Source organism: Acyrthosiphon pisum, chromosome A2 (genome assembly GCF_005508785.2).
Source record: "Acyrthosiphon pisum isolate AL4f chromosome A2, pea_aphid_22Mar2018_4r6ur, whole genome shotgun sequence".
NCBI lineage: Eukaryota > Metazoa > Arthropoda > Insecta > Hemiptera > Aphididae > Acyrthosiphon > Acyrthosiphon pisum.
The window spans coordinates 83,354,389-83,368,017 of NC_042495.1; the positions used below are offsets into that span (position 1 = coordinate 83,354,389).

Sequence of the window (13,629 nt, forward strand, 5' to 3'; positions counted from 1 at the left end):
AAAATAGGTCGTGACAAGTCTTTTTTGTTAAAAAAAAAAAGTTTATTATAAAATTATAAATTATGAATTCGAATAAGTAATAAATTAATTGAAGAACCATATTTTACAGTAGATATAATGATAGTTAAAATGTCTTTTTTCTTTTATGACCTACAAAGGTGACACGAGTCGTGAAAATATTGTTACAAAAACAGTGGATCGCGAGTCAAAAAGGTTGAACATTACTAGTCAATACCATTGATAGGATGAAAAATATTTTTATATTAAAAAATGTAAAATTACTAGGTATTCATTAGGTTTATCTTTGACAAAACAATTTAGATCCACTCCAAATTTTAATAAAAATGTACATAAACCCCCATCCAAGTAAAAAAAAATAGTTGGGGTACGCAAAAAAAAAATAAAAATAGTAGAGGAGCTCCGCCCCCCTGCGCACCCCCCCAATTCGAGCACTGCATGTAGGTATGTATGGATGTAAATATGAATTGGTTCCGAAACGTCGAAGTATTAGGTACCGAATTATTTTGTAGGATATGAAGAATATTTTTTATTTCCTATATTCGAAGACCATTTTCATACAATTATTAGTTTCTATGACATTGTTTGTAGGTATGTAATTTAAAATTTAAATACTAAAACACAAGTAGGTAATGATTAAATAAGAATTAGACAGTAATTAGATTATTATTTATGAATTTTTTTTTATCAGGCGATCATAATATAATACCACTCAAATCTCAAAGCTTTCTTTTACAGCTATTGCTTATAGTTTTTACCTGTTTAATATTTATACTTATTTCATTTCCATTATTTTCGTGATTATATTAAAATAGGCTCCTAACGACGGTAAAATGTAAATTACTTATTTTTAAACAAGATTTATAATTTTTTTTGTACAAGTCCAGCATTTCATATTGCTTACCACAAATTATTTTATTAGGATCTAATTTTTTATTTTCGAGTATTCCTTTTTCCTCTTGCTATACATTATATTTTCAAAATATTAACGTTGCAAAAGTAAAAGCCTCCTCATTCAGTTTAAAAAAAAAAAAAATCTTGTTCATAAAATTACGTTTACATACAAATTTCAGTAGCAACGTGGTTCCCACACTAAAATTTACTAAATTTAATAACATAATATTATTACTATTAAGTATATAGCTATGTCTAAAAAAAAACATCTAACTTGAGAGTCTTTATTAATGTTTGCATTATTTCCGGGACCACCGCTCGTACAGTCGTACGATTCTGCTCGGTAAGCTTCATTGCACCCATTTCATTTCCTAAATTCGGCCTTGGGTGCCAACCATATCTACCGTAAATATATTCCCTGCTAAACTATCACAAATGCAATAAGTTTTTACTTTGGGTAGTTTGCAATGTATATGTTCTACTCAACCTAACTGAATATTAGAATGGGTAGGTTAAGTTAGGTTATCAGTAAGACACTGACCACGGACGTCGAACGGTTGTGGCCGCTATGACAGGGGGGTTGGACTCACCAAATAGGCCTATGGCGAATTGTATGAGCCCGAGAGCCATGGCTTTGTCCTGAGGATGTACGCATCGAAGTATGAGCAACATGCTTCCCACCTCCGAAGTGGAATGGATGAACACGAACAAGGAGAACAGAGCTATGTACCAAAAGCCCGAGTCCTCGCAATCGTCTTTGCACGGGCCCGGGAACGCTTCCGTGGCATTGGTGTTCATGCACTGGCAGTCTGTGAACTGCAAAATAATGTAGAAGATAACGATTTGTCTTAATTCGTGATTAAAGTGCACTGAACTATGCTATAGGTATTAGAAGTTATAATATTATGCGACTGTAATATTATATGGTTTGTGCGCAATGGTCGCTCTGATCGCATAATTTAATCAGTTTAATAATTTATTTATTTATTTATTTTATGGAATAATATTATAGTAAGTACTGCCGGGTAAGTACATAAATATGTTGTGTAATCTCAAATCTTAACTTATTTTAATTAAAAATTGACATTATTTTTTTTGTATTTATTGCAATACATATTATACTAGTAAGTATATAATATTATAATAGCCCCTGAATTTAAATTGTATTTATTTATGAATTAATTCGAAGAAAGTCTGAGAAGAAATGTCTTAAAGCAACTATTAATTTTTATAACTTTATAATAAAATTGCATATAAATAATTAAAATTTAAATAATAATAACGTGTTTATTTTAATCGTACAAAAACTAATGTAAATCGTTGAGTGAAAATTGATTGACAAAAAAAATTATTACCGCGTTGTGTAAACTATGTTTTAATCATTGAATCTTAACTATTGTTTTCAGCTCGTTAATGTCCAGCCTCGGAGTGACAATAATAATATACAGTAAATTATTATAGTCGTGTTATGAGGGTGGGGGGAAACCACCGAGAGAGGGTGGTAAACATGATATAAAAATAATAATAATTGATCGTGGTCTCAACTGTGCAGACAAACACAGGTCGACGACGCCATGATTACGATGTAACCTATATGATACCACAGTAAGTAAATAAACAATATAATATTAGGTACCTTGTAGCCAGAGATGTACTCTTTTCTGGACGTCCGATTCCGGCATCCGGCGTGGCACGCCGAGAAGTACGTTATCCCGTCCACTCCACAAATCGGACTGAACAACTCCTCGTCGCACACGCATTGGTCTGAGCACGAAGACTCGAACTTGGGCTGATTCCTGCACAAGACAATCACAAAATGGACAGTTATGAGAATGCATTTCCACCGTACTGACGTGAAAACTGTAAAGTGATTATATCAATAAAAAACGTTTACATACAGATTGCAGCGGCAGCAAGGTTCCCCCACAAGAATTTACTAAATTAAATAACCTATTACACCTAATGTATACTATATCTCTACAAAACATCTAACTTGATAATCGTTTTTTTATTTGCACCATTTTCAGGACCACCCTCCACACGTTTTCAGCTCGGTACCCAATTACACCCAAATGGCACCTCCTAAATGCGGCTCTGGGTGCCAACAACTAGAGGTCACGAACTTTTCCACTATCACTGTACCCAAAATCATTTCCCCACTGAACTATTACAAAGTATGTAATACGTTTGTACGATGAGTACTTAGCATTGTAGATGTTCTAAATATTACAATAGGTAGGTATGATATTAGAAAAACACTACTCATCGTGGTGACTAAGAACGACATATCCTCGTCGCCCACACAACAGTCCTAGAACAGATACATGAAACTTGGGCTGATTCCTTCACAAGACAACCACGAAACTGATAAAATGAGAAAACCGTTCACACATGCAAAGTGATTTTTGCGAGCGACACGAAAATTCATTGTTTAGCAAAAAATATCACGACAGATTACGCTTAGATAAAACTCGGTCAGTTCGAGAATTGTCGTTGTGAAATATTTTTTCCGTTTCTTAGGTTGTTTTTTTAGCCATTAAAAAAAACGATTCTATGTAGAGCTCATAGGAATTGACACTCTTAGCCACTTTACTTGCTTAGATTTATTCATTTATACAACTATACAATATTATTATAATGTTCTGTAGTTGTTCGTACTGCGAGAGAATAGAATAATATTACCTATCCACTCGTATATACTCGATTTTCCACACTGGCTTCACTTAGAACCTGAGACGTTATAAAAACGTTTTGACAAAAAATAAAAAAATAACTAAAATCCTTAACACATTATACTACCACGGATTGTGTGTGTATTTAAAAGTACCCGAAAATAAAACCATACAAGTGTCAATGACTTTCCAAATAATGATATACATATTACAACGGTCGCGTTGCATAATGTAGGTACTCACAGCTCGTCGTATCGTAATCCTGTGATGTTCGTGGTTGGACATCCGAAAAACATTAAAATGCACATACCTGTAAATTGTAATAATAATTCCAGTCAATGTCTATGTGTTCGGTGACGTACCTAATAAACATTAACTCGTCTTACCGATGGCGTATGCCAGGGCCGTAAACGCAATCCACGCGGCCACTGCTCTGGCATTGGGATTTTTCTTCAATATGAATATTCCCGATATTATGATTCCAATGCCCATAACCATAATTCCGTAAATACCTGAGATGAAAAAAAAAAGTTAAAAAGAAAAAACGTTCAGTTTTTAATTTGTATACGTTTATGATTTTGTTCCACCGTTATGTCTACGATACAATATACATATATTAAACTATTACAAGAGCTTGAAAATTAAAAACACCGGTATAAGAACCTTAACGGAACCTATTAACGATTTTATTAGGAACCTAAGACGATACCGATATTTATCTGTTTTTCCAGTTCTATACCTAATTGGTTCATTTAATTTAGTTGTAAATGTAACGTAATGTTGTAATGTTGTATATATACATGGATTTATAATTTTCTATTTCTATAAAATCTATAAAAGTTCCAAAAAACCTAAAACGAAAACTTAAGACTTGATTTGAAGCACAAAAATACATAATAATATTTTTTTTCAAATACAACAATCCTATAATATAAATATATAATCTAGTGTGTTTCTACTAATTTCATAAACAAAAACCAAGCCAAGGTAATTATTTTAGGTTTATAGTCAATCTTTATAAAAATCTAAATTGTTTTGTAAATAATTTAAAATTTGGGAGACGGAGTGGCCAAGCGTACTAAGGCGTCGGTTGCAACGTGCTCCTTCTCCAGTTCGAAACCCGGCCACTTCTCTTCGGGCAGTCGCGATGTCTGGAGAGAGAGGCCGCCATCCCCCACCCGGGCATGGCAGATACCTACGGGTGTCCACTAGAAAATTCTGCCAAACTAACCAAACACATGTGTTTAAAGTTTAAACCTACAGTACCCTCCCCTACAATTAAAAACCACCCAATGATCTAAGTTTTCGCGGGTTAATTAATAAAAAAACAATTTTTAATTATATAAATTAATATAAGATTATTCACATAATGTATTTTCGGCAAGACCACGTGGCGTTAGTACTTATTTTCATACATTTTTTAATATTTAAATAATTTTTTAAGTCATTATAAATTATAATTGAAAAACAAATGCCGCATCGTCTGAACACGTATTTTTCGCAAGGCAAGTGCCCACGATGGTCGCACGCTAAATCACCGCTAGTTCTAGACGCTCCTTTATGAATGACCCGCCAAAACATCATTTAAAACAGATTGTACTAAGGGTACATATATACCATTATAATCCTTTTCACATAAATATCAAAATAATATTTTTGTTTTTTAATTACATTTTTAAAGATATAGAAAAACTTTCGTAAAGAAATAGACAAATTTTTGATATGAGAATTCCACTTCAATTTATTATCCAATAAGATGCTAATATATTTAATTTATTCAACTTTTTCTAACAGATTGTAATTGCAATTATTATTAAGAGTTTGAAGAATAAAGTTACAATTAAAGGAATGTAAGGTAACACAGAAAGGTTAATATTATGAGTATAGTTATCAAAAATGTAATAAATAAATTATTATTCGCTCGTCCGATAGTCATTGACCCATCGTCATGATTATTTCCTTATAATTTATTTATGATTTTGGAGAATAACGTCTCGTGACGTTGATGACTAGTAAAATGAATATAAAGATCAAACTAAAAACACTCCCGTATAAATTGTTTTATAATACAAATTAAATTTCATTTTATACCAAAACATTTGGTATTCACAATTTTGTTGTTTAAGCTGATATAAAAAACATCAGATTAGGTTAGGTTAAGTTAAGTTAGTACGTCGTACATATAATTAACATAAAATATAATTTTTATAGAAAAAATCTCAATATATTGTACAGTAGCTGGCATAAATTTCAGTAGACTTAATTTTAAATGTTTAGAATTGAAGCTTACAATAACTTAAAATCAGAAGTAATATAGACTTACAGGTATAGTATAAATTAATTAATTACTAGGGACTATATAGCAACGATTATAAAGAGTAATGACCATATACATATCAATATCTATTTCAATCATACAAAAGCTATTGTGAGGAAACAAATGACATTCCGAGTAACAACTACAAATTTGATCACCTCGTCACACGCAACTTGCAAAAATCAAGACTACTATTTAAAAAAAATCACTTTTAATAGAGACAATGGCGTCTTTAATTGTATCAAAATATGTTGCACTCTGATACCACAATTTCTTACACCACGAATCAAGCCAGGTTTTTTTTAAATTTATATTGTATGTAAGTATTTAAAGAAATATTTAACTCACTGAAGTTCCTTTAATCCGTTAATACGAATATTATTTTATCATAATATAATTTTATATTTGAAGTTTAAACTTACTCGAATTTTTGGAAAACCTTTGGAGAAAAAAATATACTTCTAAATACCGGTATTTACCGGAACCGGTACCGAAACCAGTACTAAATTATTTTTACAACAGCCATATTAGAACCGAATACTCATGAAGGTTCCAAGCCCTGATATATATTTGTGTTAAACTGTAGGTACTTTATCCTTTTGGTTAAATAAGATTGTTTTGAACGAAAATTCAAGTTCTGTAGGTTTAGGTTAGGTGTGGTTCGATTTGTGTCCGATAGATGCCTACCTCGGGTACAAATAAATAATACTCGTTATTAAAATCATACGTGTGCAATGTGCATATATAATATTTATCTAATGGTTATGTTGTGCTATACGTTTTACCAACAACTTTAGTTAGGCACCTGTAATTTTATCCAAACGAGAAAGACTAAAACAACTGTCAGATGAGAGTAGGTCCACAGTGTAAGACACGTATACATATGCATCATAAAAAAATCGTCATGTAAGTATAAGTTACAATAATATTTTTACCTGTAACCATGTTTGCGGTGTGCGTGGGAAAGTGGAACTGCGACTCGAAGTATTTGGGCAGAAACGTGTAGATGCCAGCCAGCGGCAACAGATGGAACACGCTGCTCGCGGTCCTGTACATGAGCATGTCGTTCTTCAGAAGCCTTTTAACGGCGGTCGGAAAATCTTTGAGTCTAGGCGCCTTGGGCACGGCTGACAGGCCGTCGTAAGGAGGCGGTGGCGGCGATGACAGAGACGGTTCAGCGCATCCGTTGACGGCCAGCTGGGGTGGGTTCTGCTTTTTCAGGGTGGCGTTGCTGGCCGACGACGGACCGGGCAACCGCTTGGGGAACGCGAACATAGGCACGGAGGCCAACAGTAGCGTGGCCGAAATGCCGACCAGCCCCAGCCACCAGGCACCCACCCACCGCGGGTTGTTGGTGTCCATGTTGGGCTCGCTGCTGAGGTCCGCGTACAGACTGGTGCACAAGGCGCCCAACAGGAACCCAAACGATGGTCCAAGTATACGGACCCCAATTGTGATGGAGAAGTACAGTGGTGACTCGCGGCTGGCGACGTTGTCATCGATAAAAGGTATGCCCAGCGTGTAGACGGCCGTCTGCCCGATGCCCACGCCCAGCAGGCTGGTGAAAAATATGACCAGCACGATTTGCGTGTTCCTGGACTGTTCCAGCTGTTCGGACAGTTCGTTCTGTTCGCACATGTCGTGTTGCTGCACTGGTTGCCGAGTACTACCACTGTCACTAATGTTGAGGTCGGGAGCCACGCACATGTTGGACGGGTAATAGTCGGTAGTCGAGTTTCCGGCTCCCATCATCGAAGCCGACGACGAATACTGGTGGTGGCCAAACAGGAAGTGTGGTGACGAGCACGCGAACGCAGCCACGCCGAACAGCACCATGCTGGACGCTATCCACCTGGGCCGATGTCCCTGACCGCCGTAATACGTGAGCAACAGGGACGATCCGATCTGTCCGATTTCGGTGGCGCTCAGCACCAGTCCCATTGTCTTGCTCTGCAGCTGGAACAGCTTTTCCAGCGTGGTGATCACGCTAACAAAGTACGTAGAGAACATGCCCTGCAGCACCCAGCTGAAGCAGAACGTGGCCAGGAACACTTGCTTGGACGCGAAAACCTGCATCCATTTGGACCGGCACGGCCCGATGCCGCACTGCACGTCGCGATCGTCGTCGTCGTCATCGTCATCGGTAGCTACCGTGACGCCGCCGATTACGGTGGTGGCCAGCATGGCGTCTGTCGCCTCCTTGTCGTCGGCCGCTGTCCCGGTTGGACCCTTGAATGCGGCCATTGCGGTAGCTTCTGAGCGCACGCGTCACTTTAAATTCTGAGTGGCTAAAATACTACGTTGTGTATGCTGGTTCACTTTGCACTGCGTCGTCCAGTCGTCTCTGTGGAAAATAAGAGAAAAATATAAATCGGCGAGTTTGAGATAATCGATCATAATATCGCGAAAAACGGTTGAAATTAAATTATTATCGCCGTCGTCGTGACGCAAACGCAATAATAGTGCATAGCTAAGGGTCCGGGAAAACGCGGAGAGTCCGAGAATAGTACTTGTACAGTCCTGTGAAACTCAATTTTCACGCGCTCAGAAGATAATATTCTCCTGCAGACGCGTCTGAACCGGACGCGCGCGTGCTGCGTAGTCCACGCTCGTTTGCGCACCGGAGCGCGGACGAACAGACGGACGGACAAATAAAGACGAACGACTCTCCCTTTCGGACGTCGTAGGTAGGTTTATTGTGCGCAACGTATTATTATTATTATTACGCCCCAAGGTTTGCCGCATTCTCACGCGCACGCGCGCTCGCCGATATTGTGATGATGGCCTGTGCGGGGCAAGGTCGATGGCAATTAAACGTCACGGCGGACGCGGCCAAAAGTGAACGCGCGCGCGCGGCCGAAAGCGACACGACGATGATGCGCGGTTACATTATAATATTATTATAATATACCTAATAATAATATTATCTCCCGAGAAATTATATTATTACTATTACTATTATACTATTATTACTATTACTATTACTATTATTACTATTACTATTACTATTATTACTATTACTATTGTGTTTGTTAAGCTTGCGCGAGCTCGTGTAACACACACGCACAAACATATTATACGATCAGTGCGTGTGCGACACGCGATCGACCTTGGCGTGCGCGCAGACAAAAAAGGGTGACGGACTGGGACCCGAGATAGCAACAAGTTGAGATTTATTCGCAAACGAGCGCCGCCGTGAAGCGTCCGTATTTACAAGAGTATAATGACATTAATAGTGTAATAATATTATATTTTATGAATTATTATGACACAATTGTATTATATATTGTATAGTATTTATTAATTATGCATGTATAATAATATGATGTAAATAAATAATCATATGGATGGCCAATAAATTATTATAATTTAAAAAAAAAATTCAATTGGACTTTGGACGCAATTTAGATTATGACAGTCGTACACGCCGTACTATCGTATCGCCGTATCAATTGGCCTATGTGGTGCTAGTCATGACGTTTCGTAGGTGAGATAAGTTTGTTGTTAAAATTATAGCAATAATATTATGTTTTGGGTATTTACCACAGAGATATTTTATGTAAAGGGTACCCTATGTAAATACATAATTTTTTTTTTTTTTTATTCTCATCATTCTTGTTATTAAATATTTTGTCATAGGTACTACACAAATATTAAATTGTTGATACTTGAACAGAAAAATGATAACTTATATAGGTGCCTATACTGTATATTTTTTTATAATAAGTAAACCGATTTGATATTCAAAACTATCTCTTCGTCAATATAATATACTAATATACCTATAACATGTTTATCATTCACCTATTTGGCTACTATCACTGTAATACATTAAGAATCAAATTTCAAAGTATTTAGGATTTATTGTTATCCGTTTAACGTTTTTCGTTAATTTGTGATATCAAACAATAATTAAAATACTATAGAAAATAGGAAATCAAAAAACCCCATAATCTATTGGATATAGTAGTATGGATATTATATTATTTTACTAACTATAACAATATTGTGTCACATACACATACATATTATAAGTCCTTATAATTGAAATTAAAAAATATATCAAATTTACCATCACTATAATAATAGGTGAGATATTCTAACCTGAATGCGCGCGTTTTGTTGTATTATAATAATATTATATAGGTAGTAGCCACTGTCGAGACGAATGTGTTTTTTAATCGTATTATTCTTCTAGTAAAAGAATGAGAAGAAAAAAGATTTTGATTATCGTTTTGTACCACACTCGTCCCGACCTTCTGCCGCCGCGGTGTATAATATCACGATGATGTACGCGCGCGCGAGCGTTATTCTTTTGTGTTCGTCAAATGCTCTGACAAACTTCACTCATCGACGTTATATAATAATATATTATAATATTACCCATATTATATATTGATATAATACAGAGCTGCAACAATATGGCCGTGGTTCATTATTATTAAAATATATATAGCAGCTATATAATATAATATTATAATATTATGTACAATATGTTACGTGCACCTATGTAGGTATTTCGCAGGTGAAGTCTGCGTACGCGTTTTTCAAGGGAAAAAACTCACCTACTTCACATGATCGATCGGCCAAAATTTTATACATAGGTGAAAAAGTCCGAAACATAAAAAGTCCAGTACATATAATAAGGTAAAAGAAAAAATACCATGTGATGCACAATCAAACTTCCAATTAGTAATAATATAAATATTTTATTGTAACTAAATTATTTACCTACCTAACAAAATTAATTTTTTTTTAAATATTATTTTTTTAACGACAGTTAGTTAATTAAACTGATAAATCATAACACTAGATAAATATTATAATTAATGATTTTTTTTTTGTTAAATATATTATATTTTATATGGCGATAGTCAATACCTACTCAATTTAATATATTATTTAGATTTTTTTTATATAGGTAATGACACTAAGTACATAATTATTATAATCATTGATTTTTTTTTTTTAAATATATTATATTTTATATGAAAATAGTTAATACTCAATTTAATTAAGAAATTATTAAAATATATATTATATGTATATTTTATTTGTATGTAATAATTATTTCGATTTTTTTATATAGGTTATAATACTAAGTACATAATTATAATCATTAAAATTATTTTAAATTTTTTTATATAGGTATATAATATAATATACCGGACTTTTTTTCCTTGGACTTTTTACCGCGATTCTGGAGTATCTACGCCACAGACGTATACAGTGACAAATCAGACACACTTGTGCATTATATTTACATTACGAAGTTACACAAAAGGTGAGCATATGTGTCGCCGACTTATAAGTTGTGAACCGGCTATTGTCTACAATTATTATATCATATTATTATGCCCATAGGTGAGTTGCGGCCCGACATGTCATTAACGTGTTGGAGACCGGTGAATTGCGGCCCGGTCATATTTTATCACTAAGTTAATTATTGCGGCCCGGGAAATTAATTTATTTTGTGCCAACAGTATCGGCAGTATCTATCTAAGTTATTATTTAAATTTTTTTTTTTTGTTTGCCATTTTTGGATTCTGACAACGTCATTGATTGTTTCACGGATGACTTTTTAGCATTACTGCCCGCTAAAGATGATCGGGTTGTACAATTTACCGACTATGTTTTCGAAAACTATATTAAACTATCCCTGGATGCCATGTTTCCCACAAATATTTGGGCACAGTTTTCTGCTAGCTGTAACCGTACGACTAACGGCTGTGGAAGTTTTCATTCACACCTAAATTCATCGTTCGACTCTAGTCATCCTAACATCTATAATTTTATTGATATGTTAGTAGAAATTTAATCAGAAACGTATATCAAATGTAGAAGCAATTTAAGTAGGTATATTAAATTATTTAAAAAATCCTATTTTCATTAAGGAAAAAGCGGGCGAGTATGCTCGGTGAAGCACCATACCATTATCTAATAATATTGTGCGCATGCACGCAGATTTAAAATTAAATTCAATGTGAACCTATTTTTAATAGGTTGCGAGTCCACGCAAGTGGATTGTCCGTGGATCGCAGCGTCTCCACCGCCGCGGTTCTAGGTGGGCCCGGCCATGTTCGCGACCTGGCAGCCACCGGCTCCAAGCGTGGAAACACTCGTGGCCGCTGACTTCGGTTTTCCGCCGCCCCCTCCGCCGGAATATTACGTTGGGCCAACCTGGTTCGACGTGTACGGACTACGGACCGCCACCGGAAGCGTGTTGCGTGGCCGCGTCGATGTTCTCGTACGCGCCAACACCGCTCCTCGCGATGATCCGGATCCGGAAATAAAAACGCGTCGCGTCTCGTCCACCGGCGTCGTCGCGACGCTTACGGTTGTAAATTATTGTGAACGTATACCGCACACGTTAATTTTTCATATACCTAACTTTTGTACATTTTGTAATTCTTGTAAAATGTAATTTTTCAACCTCTGTAGGCGCCGCGGCCGTTGAGATACTCACGGCCACCTGTAGATTTAAATTGTAAATTGTCTATAACCATGTGTTCATGTAGGTATATATACTTTTGTTCATTTTGTAAATAACGATTGTTGTAAAATATTTTCTTGTAATATAATTATTTTCGTAAAATTATAAAATTGTATAGCTTAATAATGTAAAATGTAAAATAATATGTATATCTGATATATAAAATACTCGTATCGCACAGTGCAGTTAGTGGTCGCACTCTTTCGTAACGGCTCAACAGATTCTCATATGAAATGTTGTGTGTATATTCGGTAAGTATGAGAATAAATCATAGAGTATTTTTCACCCTCCTACCGCACAGGAGAGATGCTCGAACGGAGATTTCGAGATTCACGGTGGAAATTTTTGTTTATAAATGGTTGCTATTGGTTGTTATAGGAGAAATAATAAAATTAGTAGTTATTAGTATTTATTTATTATTGGTTGCCATGGGCTCTTCGGGCAGATCGTGTACATGCATGCATCAAATCGAATTTTTGAACATTGCCTACCAGGGTGGGGCTGAGTTGAACTTACTGCAGTGAGTTACACCTAAAAGGTGTTGCAAAAAATCATAATTTGTTTAAGATATGTCTAGTTATGTATACAATCTAAAATATTGAACCTACAGCACAAATTAACATATTTTGCCAATGTAAAAATGTAATTTGAAGTTATTTCGAAAACGCAATAAATAAAATTATTTATTTAGTTTATTTGTGTAAGTTACTCAATTCCCACCATATAGATATAGAGTTTTCACCAAATTTTCAAATTTCAAAAAATATTTAAATTATTTTTAGAAATTAAATTGGACTTTATTATTAATAAGTACATTGTTTTATTCAAAAAGGATATTAAGTATATTGATTTTGCACGTATTATGAGGTTTTGATAATGATATTTAGTTCTGAAACATCAAACATCACATAAGAAGTTCGGTGTTGACACATAGGAAATTAATAATTGTGAATATTATTTTTCTTTACACTAGAGAGATTTGATGTCTACATTTGATTTCTACTATACAAAATATTAACTTACTAATATAACATTATGTACTATACAAATAATAATAAAACATAAAATAAGATATTAATAAATATAATTTAATCGGTCATAGGTGAGTTGCGACCCGATAAAAAGACGTGGTTATTGAAAAGGAACTTCATGATTATTGTTACATAATTCAGCCATAAATATCTATCGCACCTACATACTTTCTTGTTCTTCTAAAAAGTGTTGTTTTGGGACTT

The 13,629-nt window shown here is 35.0% G+C and overlaps 1 protein-coding gene across 1 annotated transcript in view; it reads right to left on the bottom strand.

Moving 5' to 3' along the window:
• LOC100163813 (solute carrier organic anion transporter family member 74D) overlaps positions 1-13,629 on the bottom strand; it is a 51,302-nt gene that overhangs the window by 5,402 nt on the left and 32,271 nt on the right. Inside the window, exons 2-6 of the mRNA XM_003241825.4 lie at positions 6,837-8,245; positions 3,971-4,096; positions 3,828-3,894; positions 2,549-2,708; positions 1,503-1,728 (exon numbers count right to left, since the gene is read on the bottom strand). Of these exons, the coding sequence (XP_003241873.1) occupies positions 1,503-1,728; positions 2,549-2,708; positions 3,828-3,894; positions 3,971-4,096; positions 6,837-8,145 (1,888 nt within the window). The 5' untranslated portion in view covers positions 8,146-8,245. The remainder of the gene's footprint in view (positions 1-1,502; positions 1,729-2,548; positions 2,709-3,827; positions 3,895-3,970; positions 4,097-6,836; positions 8,246-13,629) is intronic.